Raw genomic sequence first — 20,439 nt, 5'->3', positions numbered from 1 at the left:
CGTTAGAGCCCCACCTACTAAACCTGTCAGTGCAAATCCGGACGGACAGCACAACAGCCATGTTCTACCTGAACAAACAAGGAGGGACTTGTTCGCCAAATCTGTCCAAGCTTGCCCAGAAAATCTGGATATGGGCACTCAGACGGAACATCTTCCTGTCATCACAACATGTTCCAGGGGAGCTCAAGTCCCAAGCGGATGCTCTGAGCAGAGACTCCCTCCCAGAGGAACACGAATGGGTTCTACACAGAGAGGTCGTAGACGATATCTTCTCTCAGTGGGGTTTCCCCACTATAGACTTATTTGCCACAAGCGAAAACAGACAATGCCCAGGATTTGCATCCAGGTTCCCCCAACCAGACTCCCAGGGGAACGCCCTGTGGATGAACTGGTCAGGGATGTTTGCATCTCACATCCCACCTCCTTCTTCTAATACTGCTTGCTAATCTATGCACAGCATGTGATCTAAGCAGATGCCACAAGCCTCAGAAGGGATACATTACTCAACCGTAATCGTATTTCTGATGCTTGTATCTGCTTTGATTCACATCCGACCCACCCTTCCTCCCCTCTGAGAGAAGGTGCATGGATCCTTGTAGTCTTATCTTTATCTGCTTGGATAAGCTGTACTCGCGCTACTCCTCATGCTACCTCATGTCAGAAAAAATACAATCTGAGAGCCCTACACGCGTGAGGGATCATGGGTACAGTGGACGTCACACTAGGGATAGAATTACTGGCACGCCCTGTGTCGACACCATTTTCGAGTTTCAAAAAACAAACTGTAATACTCTGCAGCTTCCACTAGATGTCGGCCTATGCACAGCATGTGAATCTAAGCAGATACAAGCATCAGAAATACGATTCCGGTGAGTAATGTATGCCATATTCTTTTTGATACAAAGCTTTGGTCAGTGTTTCCTTGTTCCATAGTACTGAAGCCCTAATGTGTAAACCCTGAATACTGCTCATCTCCCTTTTGAGATATGTCTGACTGCTTAGCCACAGCTACCAACAAAATCTTTGGGGCACAGACTGATAACAAATGGGGATTTCTTGCATATACCTGTAGTCTTAATCTTCTGTAGTGCTCCCTAAGGGAACTGCACAGGATTCTGCCTAACACCGACCAGACTGGCTGAAGCCTTCTCAACGACCGTATGTTGTGGGTACGCCTGTGGGTGGGACCTGGGTGCTGGGTGAATGGAGTGTGACGAATACGCATTCTGTGTTTTGGATGTCTAGTATCTGGTGTTTGACACAATGATTGAGACAGCCCTACCCAAAACCGGTATGAATGCAATGTGTAGTGTTGAATTGCGTGCTACTTGTCCGAATCCACATTCTGTGTTGTGAGTGTCTGGATGGAGAAGAATGGCCTGAATGCACCGTGCCCCTGATTGGCTGACTGACTGCCTGAATGCCCTTCTGAGTGATTGGTTGCCTGAGTGTGACCCAGCAGAATGAATGGGAGATCAACAGTATATCTGGGGGGCTCTCACTGCTAGAATTCGTTCAGAAGCTGGAGTTGAAACTGACATTGAAACTGAAGCTTAACCTTGAAGCCCTGCTGGAAGAGAAGTATTGCTGTTGCTCTACTTCGTTGATCGGAAAGCTGCTGTGTCTTCCAAGAACTGATCCAAAGAGGACCGGGTTAGGCGCCCTCTTCCCGAGCTACGAGGGACCATTGTACACCCCCCTCCAGTCTTTACACCCACCTACCCCTCAGATGTAATTCTCGTAACCTGCAGATTTTCATTTCATCAGCCTCTGAGTGCGTGTTGAAGGGGCGGAACTGAGGTTATGGGACTCAGCCGGCTACATATATGTAACACCTATGAGGTCACATTTGGAGTCATGAGCACGAAAGATTCCAGGCAGAGCCACAGTGAACCTCCTGTTGACTAAGAATTATATGAAGCCAGACTTGCACATGGAGATTTCTAATAGGACGAATCTCTAGGAGGAACGACTAATCCACCAGAAAGAAATGTATTGAATGGAAGTAATTTGTTCTTTGTCACAGAAGAAGAATACGGGGAAAGCTAAAGAATAAGTCACTTTCAATATTTGTAGTAGTCCCCTACAGTCTTGAATGTTAAATTCGCTAAATTCCTTTTATTTAGTTTGACAGATGAGATAATGTTTGCTTCTTAAAATAAAAGTAGCAATGCTATCCCATTCTTCATATATGAATCACTGATAATTGTATTCTCCATTCCTCCAGACACATGGGACATCCTAGCTGCAAGGCAGCATCGATATTGCTCCCTATTCTGTGTTGGGTGTACACGACTCAGGGTACGTTTATAACAATGGACTTCCATTGCTTTATATTGATCACTGTTAGGAAAGATTCTCATTTAGGCAAACTTTCCTCCATGTTCTATGTTTTTTGACTTGCGCTGACTTTTTACAGAGAAGGAAAAGTTTCACCCTTCACTTCCCTGGTCTTTTGCTCATTTTGTCATGGGGAAACTGATCAGTCCTGGGAAACTATGTTTCTGATGCTTGTGGATCTGCTTAGAATCACATGCTGTGCATATAGTCCGACATCTAGTGGTAATCGCTGAGAATTGCATCTTTATTTCGAAGATCGACATTGACATGGGCGTGACTGTAACGCTATCCCTAATGTGACGTGTAGTGTACCCAAAATCCCTCATGGATCGAGGTCCCACAGATTGTTCTTTTCCGCCAACCTAGTTGGTCGCTTATGCGGAGCTCATAAGAGTTTATATTGCTATATCTATTCCCAGGACTACAGTCATTTAGTCAACTTCTACAACCTTCTCGATGGCTGTATCCTGGGTTTCCTGCCGCCGCCGACTGCATCTACAACTGCTTGGCGACTGTTGACCGCATGGCCTTGGCCCTCAGGCCTGTCCTTTACAGTAGGGAGAGTGTAGCCCTGTTTTCTCTCTGAGAATGCATTTGCTTCACCCCTCTCTCTCTCTCCTCGGTCTGGCTGCCGCTCACCTCTGCTATGGAGAGGACTCCTTTTAAATTCTGCCCGTCTTGTAACGGCAGATTTCCTTTGAAAGACAACCATCGCTATTGCAATAAGTGCCTTCCTCGTGACCACGACAAGCGCTCGTGTAAGGCCTGTAAATTTGTTCGAACTAAGACGCTGAAAGACGGGCGGACTAAGCAGTGAGCAGCCTACGCTATGCAGGCCGAAACCCTTTCCCCCGCCGGCGGTTCGGACGAGGAATCCGTTGGCAACCATGGCTCTGATACGGAAGCCATCGACCTTTCTGCGGAGCCTATGTGCTCCCGGGTGCCCAGCCCTGATGGGCAGGCCGTCGGCACTGTTATGGGGAAGTCACGCCCAAACGTCAAGGGCACCCATGCACCACGTGTATTTAAGCACACAACCCCTAAGGCCTTTTCGACAGTCTCTCCGAAGAAGTCTTCAACGCCCATAGGCCCACTGAATATTTCAGCAGAACCTTCCAAATCTTGCGGTTCGGGGCCCGCAATCGCCGCATCCGAATGGGCAGAAAACTTCCTCTGTAACGGGCAGTCCTCTTAAAAAGTGAACTGCTGTCTACCTACCGTCCAAAGGCGCTCGAACGCCGAAGGACTCAGGGGTGTTGCCGACCGCGGCGGCGTCTTCAGGCTCGCCAAAACCCTATATGCCATCCATACAACTTCCGAAGCTTCGCGAGAAGCTTATGGAAACCCTTTTGGTAGCTAGGGACTACAAAGGCACCCCCACTCCCGAATGGACTATTCTGAGGCCTCCCCCCCCCAGCCTCTTTCTAATGCCTTAAGTATGGGTTCATCCCCTTCTAGGCAGCCCTTCCCACCTCCTGACCCTTCAGCTTCCTTGGAATGGACTCGAGAGTGGTTTGAACAGTGTATGGCTAAGATGGCCAAGTTCATCGACTTTTCAGACTAGAGCCTCCGAAAGACCTAGGGAAGAGGACTCTCTTGCCCTTTCCCCTCTAGATTTCAGAAGCTTCCCTCCCCTGGTTCCCAGTTTCCCTCTTTGTAGGAACCACAGGGACACCACAATATCATCTTTGGGAACGGCCCTGATGAGCTGACCAGGAGATTTCTTATGAAGGGTTTAACCTTTATGATCAAAACCCAGTCTATCAAGACCCACATTGGGATCAGTGGGAGGACCAGGGCTCGTGGCACACACCACCACATACCACTGACCCAGACGTCATCTCTGGATCCCCTACTACGCCTCTGCAGAGAGATTTGTCACCAGTTGACGACCAAATGCTGTTCAACTCCCTCCTAAAGAGAGCAGCCGACCATTTCAAAATTGCTAGGCAAGAAGCTGCCCCTACTCAGACTTTGTGGAGGACATCCTCAAGGAAAAGACTCCGGTTAGCCAAGCCATCCCCTTATTAAATTCTTTTAAAAGGCACCTGGCTCCTTCTTTACTGCCCTGTCTCTTACAAGGGCAGTCAATCCTTGGGTGGAAAAATTGTTTCGCCCAGCCCCCTCTACATTAGGGGTCACACCACACCTGTCTCCTTAGTTGTAACGACCACTCGCAAAAGGGCAGGGATACCACTTTCCTCAGCAGAATCCCCTCCGGACAAGGACCGCAAAAAACTTTGCGCTCTTGTTAAGTGGGTCACCGCCTCTGCGGTCTGCTCCACAATGATCGCCAACAACACCACGCTCCTTGTGAGCTACAGTGATATTCAGTGGTGCCTATCACAGAATGGTCTTCAGGAGGTTCCAGAACCTACCCGATCACGCTGAAACAACAGCGTTCCTGTCTGGTGTGCCCCTGCCTGACATTTGCAGGGATGCTACCTGGAGGTCGACGTACACCTTTACAAAGTTCTGCTGCGTTGACCGGATTCCAGGGAGGAGTCCAGAGTCGGCCAAGCAGTGCTGTGCAACCTGTTCGCTTGAAGGTGAGCCTGGTGAGGAGTTAAGAGATGCTTATGTTGAGCCTTGCCACCTCCCGTGGTTGTGCATATGTGTACTGCTGTGCATTGTTTATTCATGATCATGTGAATCCATGCCAAACCCCATGCTGCAGAAGGAACAAGTTACTTACCTGTAACTGTTGTTCTCCAGCATGGGTCTGTCATGGATTCACATGCAAACCCCCCCGCCTAACGCTCTGCGTTTCTTCTCTTGGTCCTACTGCCACTTTACGTCCTACCAGATCTGAAGATGTCTGCCAGAGGAGGGGCTTAGGTAGAGGGCAGTCATTGGCTGGGGGCAGTATGACCCAGAGCTCAGTGATTGATTGATAGGAGAAAGACAGGTCAGAAATTAAACTGATTTTTACTTTTACCGAGGATTCCCAGCCTGAGGACGGGAATATACATGAATATGTGAATCCATGCCAGACCCATGATGGAGAACAACAGAGCCAGGTAAGTAACGTATTCCTTCTTACCTGCCCCTAAACTCACATTAAAAGTTTTGATAACTTTTCTAAAACTATTGCAATAATTTGACTTTCCCATTGCTTGCTCGTGCAAGCCTTCCGAAAGTTGGAGACACTTTAGTTAGCTAGAATAACTTGTCCTTTAACCCTTGGTATCGTTCACTATACCCCAGAGACCCTACATTAATTTTTTCCAGTGTTAGAATCTGTGTCCGAACTTATCCTGAACTTTTGGACATAAGGCCCCAGACAACTTAGGGAAGGACTTTTGAAGCTAGGGCTAATTCTCTGTGGACCTGTAGTGCATAAACTAATCTGTACTTTCCCTTACAGGGTTTTGATCTGTATTATGCCCTACTCTAGTGACAGTATATATGTATTCGATTATTAGTGTTGTGTGATACTTCTACCTTTTAGAAGTCATTTTTCATAGTGTTGCTTGACCATAAATAAATAACTGTATTTTTATACATACTGTCTAAGTGTAATTTCTGATTCCCATTGTGTGTACTCATTGTGGACCCTTTAGAAGCTCACCACCTCTTGAGACTTAGCCTAGACCTCTTGTCACTGTAACCTTAAACTGGTTTGGCTACAGCTCCCAGAGTTGTCCCTGTCACAATATAGATTGGCCTTCTACTATACATCGGTCCCCCAGGCCAGAGTATAGAAAATCAGTCCTAGCATGCACACAGACAAAAGGTTGGCCCCAAAAGGTTTGCTTAGGAGTAAGGCGTACAAAAATGCATTACTTGCCAGTGCTCCAGATAACATTTTGATGTGGTAGTATTTTACTCCCTATTTTTCAGAGTTGGCCAGATAACATTTTGATGTGGTAGTATTTTACTCCCTATTTTTCAGAGTTGGGAGTACAATTATTTTTTAGGGAGTATGTAATACTCCAATTGGTAACTAGACTTTATCTAAGTCTAGTTACCAATTGGAGTAAAAAGCAAGTAAAAATATGTTTTAGCTAGGAAACGGAAATGTTTTTGTAATAGTTATCTCTTTGCACCTAGTTATTCATACACATACAAAAATACATGTTTACTTCTTCCGATCAGGCAGTAATAATAGCAATTTCATCCTGTGGTACTTCCTGCACTTTTGGTCCCAACATATCCATGGAGCTGTGTGAGAGAAAGCAGGAGCACGACGTCATGTGTGTCTTGTTTCCCATTTTTTGTTGGGTGTATTTTTACTCACTATTTTTTTTTTGTTGGGAGTATTTTCCTGTATTTAGCGAGTAAAAGTGTTAGACACACCCCTTATCTGTAGGGCTGTTACCAGTTGTTAGGAAAGATTTTCTCTTTGCACCTTTCCCTCCATACATTACTATGGGAAACCAAGTCTTTTTGCCGCGTCCTCACTTTTGGAGATCAGTAAAGGCTGACTAGCCCCTAAGACTGTCAGTATTGAGAGACTTTGGGCATCATTACATGTTTGGCGGTATACCGGCAAACTGTAATGCTGTTTCCGCCACTTGGTATGCTGGAATTATCGGCAGATTTATAGTGGCGGAAACCCTGGTAAATCCCCATACCTTGGAGTCCTATTCCATGAAGTCCCATAAGAGACCATGGAGGGATTTGCTGGTATTACTGAACCGGCAGGTTTTTCACAGTAGGATGGCGGATATGCCTCCAGCTCAGAGCTGGATATAATGCTTGCAGAGAGAAAGCAAAAGAGTTCATGAGAACCCCAAAAATGGAATTGAATCCTAACAATAAGCATGTTCTCTATTGCCACACAAGTACCATGATTTGGGCCTGGGGGCGACTGCTGGTTCTTCTGAGATGTATGTAGGCCATATCTAGTTTCCACCTCCCACCATTCAGAACCACAACTTCTCCAGCATGGGGTCTGGCATGGATTCACATGCTCATGAATATTCCCAGTCGTCAGGCTGGGAATCCTCGGTAAAGAAAAATCAGTATCAGTTTCGTTTCTGATCTGTCTTTTGTAGTAGTAACCAATCACTGATCTCTGCGTCATACTGACCACAGACAATGACTGCCCTCTACCTAAGCCCCGCCTCTGGCAGCCATCTTCAGATTTTTACCGCACGTTCAAGTGTTGGGAGTCCTCGTGCTTCGCTCTCGAGCTTTTACTGCGTGTTTCGCGCTTTTTCAGGTGAATTTTTACATTTATTCGCTTAATCGAGCCTCAAGCTCCACCTTTTCTACTCCCGTTAACGGCTACCCGTTACGGGATTTTCCTACGCCCCTCAAGGGTGAAGATTTCGTCGAATCAACTTCTTGGAGGATTCCAGAAGATTCATGGCCTACTTCGAGATGGCCCAGGACTCGAGTTTGTCACCCGGACCCAAGCTGTTTCGCAGCTGCCCTGGATGCGGCCTGCAGAATGTGTTTAAGGAAGACGAACATTTGCGATGCCTCTACTGTCTTCATGGGGACAAGACCCATGTAGAGAAGGACTGCCAGTTCTGCAAGAACTTGTCGAAGCGGACCATGAGGGACCGTCGATCCCGTCTCGCCAGCTGGTTGGAGAAGGGCTCAACGGGTGAGAAGAAGAAGAAAGGGTCCGAGCGGGCTTCTAAGTCCTGTGCGGGCGCCCCGGCGACGGGGGCCCAACACCAGGCCAAGCGCCGCGAGTCCGCTGGCTCCGGGAGCGCCGAAAGGTCGGGTTCTTCAGTCGCGCCTTCCCCGGCACCGTCAACCACAAGCCAGCGCTCCGGTTCGGGGAAGAGGAAGTCCGAAACCCCGGGTAAGCTTCGGGAGAAGGCCCGTCCGATCTCGGAAGAGGGGGAGCGAGGCATCGCCCCTCCCCCTAAGGAGAAGGTCTGGGACGCACCTAAGGTGGTGAAGGCCCCTACCCAGCAGGCAAAGGCCGCTATCTAGGCGATCGCGGCGACTCTGGCCAAGCCGGCAGAGACCCCGCCAGCGGAGACTACCTCCGGGACTAGAGTTTCCCTGCCGCCAAGGAGGGAATCCTCTTTTCCAGCCCATCGTCATGGTCACCATGATGGAAGAAGCGAGGGGAGGCACGGTAGCCTCCTCGAGCTCGGAGTCATCCTCGGAGGAGGAACTGACGGAGGCCGTGAGGAATCTCGAAGTCCAATTCGAGAAGGTTCGATCCCGCAAGGAAGATCCTCGTGAGATAACCGAGGAAGACGACGATGGCGAGGAAGAGCAGCCTTCCCTTCCGGCGCAGCCGGAACCTAGGCCTCAGGATAGCTCGGCGGCCATTTTGTCTGCGGTCCAGTCCTTATGCTCTGAGATAAGGACGAGATTACCACGGGCCAGGCCGGAGGACCCGCAACCTGGCCCGTCGGGAAGTCCTCAGAACAAGCGACGGAGGACCCAACCCTCTCCTCCACTCGCCCCCGTAAGGCCTACTGTTCCCTCCTCATCCTCCCACGAGTTGGGAGATGACGGTGTGATGGGCTCGACGACGGGTTCTGAGGGCGACGACGACGGAACGGGTCTCCCGTCACACGGGCCTCGCCGCCCGACGAGATTGGCTCATTCCACGCCATGATCGCCAGGGCGTCCGAATTGTTCCAGCTCTGCCCGGAGGAGCAGAAAAAGGAAGGTTTCCTCTATCAGCGCCGGGAGGCCAAGGGGAAGACTGTCATCATGGTGCCTCTGATCGATGACATCTGGGAGGAGGGCCTGTCGGTTCTCAAGAACCCCTCCACGGCACCAGCCAAACGGGACCGGTACGAGAAGAAGTACCGGGTCCCCGAAACCGCTCCCTAGTGCCTCAGGGCCCAGCCAACGCCAGACTCGGTCGTCTCGGCGGCGGCGAAGAAGAAAGCGGCGGGGTCAGGAGCCTCGACGACGAATTCCCCGCCGGACGGCGAGGGAAAGAAGTTGGACGCCATGGGGTGGCGGGTCATTTTGTCGGCGGCCAACGCCCTGGCGATCATGGCCCGCTACGACAGGGAGCTCTGGTTTAAGCTGGCCCCCATATTGGACTTCCTACCGGACGACAAGAGGTCCGAGGCCATGGAAATACTTCAGGAAGGCGAGGTGGCGTCGGACCACGCCATAACGGTGGCAACCGATATTGCCGATACCGGGTTCCGCCAGCTGGGCAACTGTGTTTGCCTACGACGACGTGGTTGGCTCCGGGCGACCGACTTCCGTCAGGATGTCCAGACCAGGGTGTTGGACATGCCGTTCGATGGCAGCAACTTGTTCGGGAAGGCGGTGGACGAATCCCTCCAAGCCATAAAGACGGACACGGAGACGGCCCGCGCCCTAGGAGCCCTTCAGCAACGACGGTCCTTTCGGAGCTCCGGAGGCAGACAGGGTGCCTCCAAGGGATCCAGCGGTGGCTCGTCGTCCTACCGCCAGGCGGCACGCTCCTCGTCTCAGGAGGCCTACAGGGGTCGTGGCAAGCAGGGAGCACCTCGCCGCCGTCGGCAAGGTGGCCAGGGCGGCAAGGCCACCACCTCCAAGCAGGACTGAACCGGCCATGGACTCGGGCCCCCACCGAAGCACCCCGGTGGGAGGCCAGCTGACGAAGTTCGTTGGCGTGTGGAAGTCCATCTCCACCGACCATTGGGTGCTGGATACCCTGGCAAGAGGACACTCTATGGAATTCCTGAAGAAGTGCCCTCACGTTCCACCTGTGGCCAGGAAGGAAAGTCACGTCCTGCTACTGCTATTGGAAGTACGGGCGATGCTCAGGAAAGGCGCCATCGAGCTTGTCCTGAAGAGACTCCGGGGCTCCGGCGTGTACTCAAGGTACTTCCTCGTCAGGAAGAAGACGGGCGGCTGGCGCCCCATCCTGGACCTTCGTCGTTTGAACAAATACATCAGGTCACAAAAGTTCAGGATGGTCACCCTCCAGCACGTACTGGGACAGCTGGAGGAAGGCGACTTTCTATCGTCGTTGGACCTGGAGGATGCATACTTCCACGTTCCCATCCTCAAAAGTCACCGACAGTTCCTCAGGTTGGTCGTCCAGGGACGCCACTACCAATTTAGAGCACTGCCGTTCGGATTGAAGTCGGCCCCCAGGGTCTTTACCAAGTGCCTAGCACCTGTGGCGGTGCGGCTGCGCATGCAGGGGATCCACGTTTACCCCTACCTGGACGACTGGCTCATACGCTCAAGGACGTCGCCGTCGAACACACTGCGAGGACTGTCCAGCTACTCACAGACCTGGGATTCGCCATAAATTACCCAAAGTCCCACCTGGTGCCGTCGCAGGTGCCCCTGTTTCTGGGAGCGAAGCTCGATACAGTGAGGCGCCTGGCAGCACCGTCGGAAGAACGGACGAAGACCATTCTAGGCAAAGTGCAGCGCCTGCTAGCCACGGACGTGGCCAGGGTGAGGTCCATCAAGTCCCTCCTGGGGATGATGTCCTCTTGCATTAACCTGGTGCACCTGCTGCAGACTACGTATGCGCCCTCTTCAAGAATTTCTCGACGCCCGTTGGATGCAGGCGACGGGCTCCTTCGAAGACCGGGTCCCCCACAACGAGGTGTTACGGCGGGCGATTCAGTGGTGGGGCGTCCGAGCGCACCTCACGGCGGGCAAGGACTTTCAGATGCCGCCGTACCAGGAGACGGTGACGACGGACGCCTCCCTGGAAGGTTGGGGCGCCCACACCGGAGATCTCCACGCAAGAGGCCTCTGGCTCCCGGAGGAGAGGCTCCTGCACATCAACGTCCTGGAACTCCGAGCCGTGTTCTGGGCTCTCAAATCGTTCCTCCCGTCGCTCAAAGGCAAGGTGGTGCGGATCTTCAAGGACAACACCACGACAATGTTTTACATACGGAAGCAGGGAGGCACCAGATCCCTAGCCCTATCCATGGAGGCACAGGATCTGTGGCACTGGGCGGTCGACCAGGGGATGTTCCTGGTTCCCTTCCACCTGGCAGGAGAAAGAAACACCATCGCCAACTCGCTCAGCAGGGAGCTGCGCCCGTGTCACGAGTGGGAACTGCGCCAGGATCAGGTGGATCAACTCTTCCGACGATGGGGCAAACCCCAAATCGACCTATTCGCAACAGCGACGAACTCGAAGTATAAGAGGTTCGCCAGCAGGTTTCCCCAGCCGAGAAGCATGGGCGATGCGTTCTCGTTCCCCTGGGACGGCCTATACCTGTATGCGTTCCCGCCGTTGCTGCTTCGACTCATCAACCAGCTCAAGAGGTCCCGGTGCAGGATGATCCTCGTCGCACCGGCGTGGCCGAGCAGATCTGGTTCCCGGACCTTCTGGACTTGTCAACGTCCCCATCCATCAAGCTGTCAGCGGACGCGGATCTTCTCTCCAGAGAAGGAGGCGCCATCTTCCACCACGACCCCGCGTCGCTGAACCTGCAGGCTTGGCTCCTGCAGCCTAGAGTTTGGAGGGTACGATATACCGGCCGACTGCAGAGAGGTTTTTGCAAAGGCCAGGGCGTCCTCGACTCTCAAATGCTACCGTCACAAGTGGAAAAGGTTCTCTATCTGGTGCCGAGCACAGAAGATCAACCCCCTACGGATTACGGCCCCTCAGGTGCTGCCGTACCTGCTATCGCTGGCAAAGGCTGGGCTAGCCCATGCCTCCATTAAAATTCATCTGGCAGCGATCTCCAGATATACCAGAACCACAGATGACGGACGACCTGTGGTCCCATTGACTGGTGAAAGAGTTTATGAAAGGACTGTTCCGGTCGTTGCTGCCGGTGAAGGCCCCGGCGTGGGAACTTAACGTGGTGCTGACTAGGCTCATGGGGCCCCCATTCGAGCCGATGCACTCCGCACCGATGAAGTTTGTGTCGTGGAAGACTGCATTCCTGGTGGCCATTACCTCTGCACGACGAGTGGGAGAGATCCAGGCCCTATCCTGCAAAGCACCGTACTTGACTTTCCATGCCTAGAGGGTGGTGCTTAGGACGCACCCCTCCTTTATGCCCGAGGTGCCGTCGGACTTCCATCTTAACGAGCCCTTGGTGTTACCTGTCTTCTTCCCGTCTCCTTCGTCGCCGGCCGAGAGGACTTTGCACTCGCTGGATGTGGCTAGAGCGCTGAAGTTCTACGTGGCCCGCACAAAGAGTTTTCGGAGGAGATTACAGCTATTCGTGAACTTTGGACCTGTGAATAAAGGGAAGGCTCTCGAAGTCTTCTATTTCCAGATGGCTCTCCGGCTGCATCATGCACTGCCACCGGTTGGCTAACCGACCGCTGCCAGGCCGTCCGAGAGCCCATTCGACCAGAGCGATCGCTGCTACTACGGCGTTCTTATATGGTGTGCCCCTGCTGGACATCTGCAGGGCTGCTACATGGAGGTCGACGCACACCTTCACGAAATTCTACTGCGTCGATCGGGATTCCAGGGAGGAGTCCAGGGTCGGCCAAGCAGTGCTGCGCAACCTGTTCGCTTAAGGTGAGCCTGGTGAGGAGGTAAGAGATGCTTAATGTTGAGTTTTTTGTATTGCTTAATGTTGAGCCTTTTGCCACCCCCCGTGGTTGCGCATGTGTGTACTGCTATTTATTCTGATATTCATGAGCATGTGAATCCATGCCAGACCCCATGCTGGAGAAGGAACAAGTTACTTACCTGTAACTTTTGTTCTCCAGCATGGGTCTGGCATGGATTCACATGCGAACCCCCCCGCCTACCCCTCTGCGGCTCTTCACTTGGTCATACTGCCACTTCACGTGCTACCAAATCTGAAGATGGCTGCCAGAGGCGGGGCTTAGGTAGAGGGCAGTCATTGGCTGTGGTCAGTATGACGCAGAGATCAGTGATTGGTTACTACTACGAAAGACAGATCAGAAACGAAACTGATACTGATTTTTCTTTACCGAGGATTCCCAGCCTGACGACGGGGAATATTCATGAGCATGTGAATCCATGCCAGACCCATGCTGGAGAACAGCAGTTACAGGTAAGTAACTTGTTCCTTTCTTCACATTCTTACCCTACAAATGATCACTTTACCAGACTGATGGCAGCAGTTTGAGTTCTTTCGGAAGTCGAACAGACTTAGCCCGATTCTAAAGGATTGTTCAATCCATTTGTCTGCATTTGGTGCTGCATTCCTTAAAAGCTTTTGCTGATAGACACTCAGACATTTCTTTGTTTCTCTCCAAGGCTCTGATCGATGCAGAGAGGACAGCCCCGACCTGCTTGTACCTCCAGATGTGGAAGATAACCGCCAATGTGCTCTATGTTTGAAATACGGCGATGACCATGCCAATGTGAGTAATTATTCAGGTCCAGAATGAAGGAATCATTTAAAACACAACATTCTTTTGATGTCCAAGTTTATGGCTCCTACACCTATGCAATAGAATGCCACATTTGTTGACGTTTAAACCTGAATTTCCTAACTGCTACTATACAGACATGTTCACCTACCTTCTGTGAAATATAGTGTCCTAATATAAATATTTCTGAAGCTTGTGGATCGGCTTAGTATCACATGCTGTGCATAGGCCGACATCTAGTAGTAGGTGCAGAGTATTGCATTCTGTTTTCGCAATTCGAAAAGGGACGTCGACTGGGTGTTTTTGTAATACTATCCCTGTGTGACGTGTATTGTACCCATGATCCTTTATGCGTCGATGTCCCTCAGATTGTTTTTGTCCCCCCAACGGGGTTGGTCGTATAATGCTTTGCTACTAGATTTATATTGCATTTTAGTTATATTAATATTTAATATTGTTGCCCTTTCGGCAGCCGTTATGAACGACTTCTCAACTTCTGGCGACTACCTTCCGGACATCGCCTTCTCGACAGCTGGCGGTGGCCTTCACCAGGCTTCAGCCTTTGCATTCAGGATAGCGTGGTTTTTCCCACATTTACATTCTTCTTATAGACTGCCTCTTTCGAATGGATTGTGTCCTCGAACGTATTCTTCATCTATGACATGTAATGTCCACAGCTGTGCTGCTTCGGAATATTTTTGGCAGAGGGACCCCTTGCGTCGATGGCGTTGGGTCAATGTCCCCTGAAGGCCTCAGTCGAGGGTGACGTCATCGGATGTTATAAGTAGCACGCACAGCACCCGTAGCCTCAGTTCTGTTTTTTCTGCAAACGTGTTTCCTTCGAGAACTCACTGCACCTTGTGTTTCTACTTGGTTTGTGCTATTATGTCTTCTTCCCCGACAACCCCGCAGTCTGGCTTCAAGAAGTGTCGGGACTGTGGGTACAAGATGTCCATCACAGACCTGCACCCTATCTGCTTGTGGTGCCTCAGCGAGGACCACGCCACGGACAACTGCTCGAAGAAGGCCTTGCGGGAGCGTAAGGGGAAATTGAAAGTAGGCCGTGTTTCCAAGCACCGTAAATCGAAGTCTACTGGTCTATCGACCGATGAGTCGAGAGGGGACTCTCCTCATTCGAAGAAGTCCAGGAGATCTCGGTCATAGAGTGGTTCATTCCACGCTTCCTCTTCGTCGAGGCGGTCCAGGAAGCAGCGCCACTGTTCGCCTTCCCCCGTCCTCGTCGGATGACGACTACCCGAAAAAGTTGGCCTGCCTCACCAAATCCTCTACCGCCGAGGAATGGGAGTCTTTTCGGTAACAAATGTTGTAGATTTTCCAAACTCATGCCACAGTTCTGTCCGCTCCTTTGGCAGAAGCCGGCGAGGAACAGTCTCGATCGGTTACTTGTGCGCCCTTGGGCCTGGTTAGTCGACGCGATAAACATCGGGAGCCGTCGAGGTCCCGTTCGGACAAGGCATCGGGGGATCACCAGCGACGTGCCAGGTGCAGGTCGCGGTCTTCGTCACCAGCGAGTCAAAGCCTGTGAAATCGTCGAAGAAAGTGTTGACGCCATTGGTGCCGTGTCCTTCGAGTGCGTCTGTCGGGTCTTTACCCCCGGTCAGGCCCGCGGAGACGTTGGAGCCTTTGCCGACGCCATCAGAGTTGTCGATGCCATTGGTGCCTTCTGGGCAGATTTTACCGATGGAAGCCCCTGTGGCTGTGGTTCCTCTAAGGAAGGCTTCTTCTAAAGCTGTTAAGCCTGTTTCTGATAAGAGGTGAACTCCTCTCCGCAGGAAGGATTTTTTTCAGTCCCTCCAAAACATCTATGAGGAAAGGTCTGAAGAGGAGGTTGGTCCATTTGATCTTCTTTATGGGACTCCTAATGTTCCGGACTCTCCTTTCCGAGGAAGGTCGGATTGAGGATCTGCGTCTGTCTTTGCATGATGCTAGTGGCCTGGACTGGACACTTCTCCTGAAATTGTTTGATAGGCCTGAGCCTGGAGATCATGCTGAATCTTCTTATAGGAGACTGATGTTGAGGGTTATTGAGTACCTGGGTTGGTCCAGTCCTACGGTAGAATATGATCAGGATGACCTTACTGACATCTTAGATCAGGGTCCGTCCACTGACCCGGTGTTGCCGTTTCATGTGGCCTTGCAAAAGAGGGTGGTTGCTACTTGGAATGCCCCAGAGTCTCTTCCGGTGGATAACAAGTCGTTGTCAAAGAAATACCGGCCATCCAGTAGAGACCCCAGCTACCTGTCCACACCACCCCCCTCCCGAGCGTTTGGCGGTCCAGGCTACTACGTCTACCTCGAAGCAGGCAGCATACCCTACCATCCCTCCTGATAGGGATGATAAACGCATGGAGGGATGGGCGCGCAAGGTATTTTCTACTTGGATTATGGCTCTGTAATCGGCCAACTCCACCTGTGCCTTGGCAACATTTTCGCCCACTGTGTGGAACTGTATTTCGCTAGTGGCGGACCATATTCCCGAAGGGGAGGAAATGGATGGCTTTCTAGCTATTGTGCAGGATGGCAAGGATGACGTGTGAATCCCTTCAGTCTGGGTTGTACACTGCAGACAGTCTTGCAAGGTCCATGGCTGCAAGCACCGTGATGCGCAGATTTGCATGGTTGCGGAAGTCGGGGTTTGCGCCCAATGTGCATGCAAGACCGTCTTCTCAATATGCCCTTTGACGGCTCCATCTTTTTGGCATTAAGGCTGACGAGAGCCCTGAGAAGTTGCAGACCTCCAAGGGAGCTGCAAAATCTTTGGGCGCAGCTGTTTGACAATCTCAGTCTTTTCGTCCCAGGGGACAGCAATGGAGGGGTGGTTCCTTTCGCTATTACCCCTCATTTCTAAAGGCGAGAGGGGACGGCCAGTCAAAGGGGCCAACGATAGTTCCCTCGTGGTGGACGAGGTAGGGGTGCCAAAGCCGCTCAGGCAGCTGCCTCTTTGCATTCAGGCACTGCCACTGCTGCTACTAAACAACTCTGAGGCCTTGAGTCATTGTTCTCCGGTGCGGCGCAGGCTGTCGCAACATCTCGAAGAGTGGCAAGCCATTACTTCTGATGCATCGGCTCTGGATACAATAGCCCATGGTTACTGTCTCCCGTATCTTCGCCAGCCTCACGTCAATCCACTGCGGAAACACTCTTTGAAGGTTCCGGACCCGCTCCTTCGGCGGGAGATTTTAACCCTGCTGGAGAAAGGTGCTATAGAGCCAGTGCCTGTGGCGGGGTGGAACAAGGGTTGGTAGTCCCCTTATTTTTTGATGCCCAAGTACGGAGGACTGAGACCCATCTTGGACTTACGATACTTGAACAAGTTCCTCAGAAGGACACCTTCAAGGTGGTCACTCTTTCTCAGATCCTTCAGGCCCTACAACTTCAGGATTGGTTGGTGTCATTGGACCTGCAAGATGCTTATTTTCATGTGCCAATCCATCTCAAGCACAGAAAATACCTGAGGTTCGCAGTTGGCGGCTCCCACTTTCAGTTTCGGGTCCTGCCATTCAGGCTTACCTCCGCCCGAGGATCTTCAAGCTCATGGTGGTGGTGGCAGCGCATCTCAGGAGAGGGAGGGATTCATGTCTACCCCTATCTGGACGATTGGCTGATCCGGGCACATTCTCCGGAACAAGCCTTGGCTCATCTCAGCGTCACCTGCCGCTCCCTTCACAAGCTGGGCTTCTCACTCAACTTCAAGAATTCACATATGACACCATCCCAACAGCTCCAGTAAATAGGGGCAGTTTTGGACACGTCCTTGAGGATGTGCTCGCGACCCAGGGTGAGATGGTCACAAAATTTCAACAAGCCTAGTGTCTTCCGGCATTCGAATTCTCAAGGTTGCTAGGCATCATGGCAACCTGCATTTTTCTGGTGCCAGGGGCCCGCTTGAGAATGAGATCCCTTCAGTGGGCTCTACGGACTCAGTGGTCCCAGTTCTCAGACAGGATGTCGGATCTCTTTCATGTTCCAGTATCGGTCTCGCGGGAGCTTCTGTGGTGGGCTGACGAGAACAATCTCATGAAAGGAGAACCTTTTTGGCAGCCATGGCCGGATGTCATGGTGGTGATATACGCTTCCCTGATAGGGTGGGGAGCCCATGTCAACAATCTGTCTCATCAGCGGTCGTTGGTCTCCTTCGGAGTCCAGACTTCACATCAATCTTTTGGAGCTGAGAGCCATCAGACTGGCGCTGAAGGCTTTCCTGCTATCTGTACGAGGGAAGAATGTCCTGATCATGACGAACAGCACAGTGGCGATGCATTACCTCAAGAAAAGAGGAGGTGTAGGTACACTGCCTCTGGGCAGGGAGGCAATGCAGCTCTGGTTCTGGGCAATTCACGAGGGAATCTCCCTATCGGCGGTTCATCTAGCCGGAAAGGAGAACGTGGCAGCGGACGCTCTGAGCAGGCAGAGTGCGATCTCCCACGAGTGGGAGCTAGCTCGGGAAGTCCTTCAGGAGATCTTAGCCCTTAGAGCATTTATCTCTCCAGAATGGCCAAAATAAGACTGGACGAACAGCTCTTTGTGGGGTATACTGGACACCCTATAGGACAGGCTGTTTCTAATCAGACCTTGTCTAGGTGGATTATTCTCACTATTTCGGAATGCTACCGGTTGGCTGGTAAGGACCCTCCTGAGGGCTTCCGGATTCATTCCACCAGGGGCATTGCTACTTAGACATATACTTAAAAATATCTTTGACGCTGCAACGTGGTCTTCTATACACACTTTTGCTAAGCAGTCACTCCCTGGATACTCCCCATGCTCAGGATGTTGCCTTTGGTAAGGCAGTGCTTTCCTCTGCCATTTAATTGGGTACGTCTAAATTCTTTTCCCTTCTCCAATCATGGTTACTGCTTTGGGAGTCTGTCATAGATGAGGAATACGTTGGAGGACACAATCCATTCGAAGAACAAGTTACTTACCAAACTGGTAACCTTCTTTGGACTGGATGTTCCTCCAAGTGCAGTCAGTGCTATGTTCTGGGCATGTATGCCACACGTTTTTTAGGGGGAAAAAACATGAACTGAGGCTACGGGCGCCGTGCGTGCTACTTATAACATCAAATGACGTCACCCTCGATGGAGGCCTTTGAAGGACATCGACCACACCAAGGGCGCCCTCTGCCGAAGAAAATTCCGAAGCAGCATAGCTGTGCACATTACATGTCATAGATGAGGGAATACATTGGAGGAACATCCAGTCGAAAGAACATTACCAGTTTGTTAAGTAACTTGTTCTTCTGCTTTCCTTTCTACTTGCACTTGTCTAGCTGCCAAAACATGTACACAACATTATGGAAAGGACGCCTTTTAAATGCTGTCCTTCCTGCAATCAAACATTTACCTGGAAAGATACACACCGATTGTGTAATAGTTGCGTTCGACATGATCACATCGAACAGCTTTGTGGATCCTGCAATCTTTTAAAGCCTAAAACGCTTAAAGACAGGCACAGTACGCCGTGGGTGGCCTACGCCATGCAGGCCGAATCCCATTCCCCCACCAGCGCTGTTGGTTCGGATAAGGAAGAGCTTGGCAGCTACGGCTCCATTCCGATAGCCAAAGACATATAGGAGGAGCCGGGTGGACCCATGTGTGTCGATCCCCAACCCTACCAGGCGGGCTGAAAGCTCTGCTATGGGGAGGTCCTTTGTCAAAAGAGACACCCACGTGTATTTACGCAAACAAACAACCCCAAGCCAGCCTTTGATAGGATCGTCAAAAGGGGCTTGCACAGCAACTACGCTTTTGTGGAAAGCTCAATCGAAAGTGGTCGAGCCTTCGCATTCAAAGCCCTCTGCGCTTTCGAACTTGCGCTTGCTGCAGGGCTCTAGAACAAAGGGAAAACACGTTGCTGTTCATAAACGCCTGTCGACTCCTGATGCAGATACGTTGAAACGGCCGTCGAAACATCTTTCTAAACATAAACCTGAAGAAAAACACAAAAAGACAACACCACAGGTACCTACACAGCTGTCTAGATCTCCTGTTGCTAACCAGTAACCTCCTCTAGTTATACCAAAGCTACTGACACATTATCCAAATCCCTGCATGGTAAAATTAGTGCAGATCCGGAAGAGAATGCATTTCCCCTACCTGAAGCCCCACGCACAGGTACCTGGACAACCGAGAAATTTGAAGAGACAATGGTCAGGGTGTCTGTAACTTTTATGGAAAGATACCCAATTAAACATGAACCACCTTCAAAATATCCCAGACTCCATCACTCTCCTGCATATGATATTTCTGGAGATACTGCTAATATATATCAGGACGTCAAGCACGATCAATGTGATCTGTATTATCACCAAAACCAGGGGGATAAAGATCAAGGTATTTGGCATGGGCACGCTGATCAGAATACTTGGCCAGCCACTCCCACTTACGATACCTTAGAAGAGCCAGATGTGTTATTTGGTGATGATCCTCTGGATCAGCCCAGGGACTCATCTCCCATTGATGATCAGCTTTTCTTTAATCATCTGCTTACAAAAAGCAGCAGAACACTTCCAAATCCAGACTCAGGAAACTGTTTCAGATCGTGATTTTATGGAAGACATTTTAAAAGAGAAAAAGGCTGTGAGCCAGTCTATTCCTTTATTAAATTCTATTCCCTACTCACACCGTCAGTTAACTCACGAGTGGAGAACATGTTTAGACCTACACTAACTGATTCTCTATATATTCGGGTACATGTAACACCCGACTTGCAAGTAGTTACTGCCACTAGAAAATGTGCTGGAGTGCCCCTATCTAATACAGAGGCACCTGCTGATAAAGAGTGCAAAATTTTTTATGCTTTAGGAAAGAGGATCACTGCGTCAGCCCACTAGTCAGCATGCATTGCCAGTAACACCACTCTGTTGGT

General features: G+C 51.0%; 1 protein-coding gene across 5 annotated transcripts in view; it reads left to right on the top strand.

Moving 5' to 3' along the window:
* KMT2A (lysine methyltransferase 2A) overlaps positions 1-20,439 on the top strand; it is a 2,049,111-nt gene that overhangs the window by 1,267,066 nt on the left and 761,606 nt on the right. For all 5 annotated transcript variants that reach the window (XM_069614436.1, XM_069614434.1, XM_069614435.1 and 2 more), the window contains exon 20: positions 13,433-13,539. In XM_069614436.1, coding sequence (XP_069470537.1) covers positions 13,433-13,539 — 107 coding nt within the window. The remainder of the gene's footprint in view (positions 1-13,432; positions 13,540-20,439) is intronic.

This window comes from Ambystoma mexicanum, chromosome 9 (genome assembly GCF_040938575.1).
Source record: "Ambystoma mexicanum isolate Mex_15411 chromosome 9, UKY_AmexF1_1, whole genome shotgun sequence".
NCBI lineage: Eukaryota > Metazoa > Chordata > Amphibia > Caudata > Ambystomatidae > Ambystoma > Ambystoma mexicanum.
This window is presented reverse-complemented; position numbering and strand designations above follow the sequence as displayed.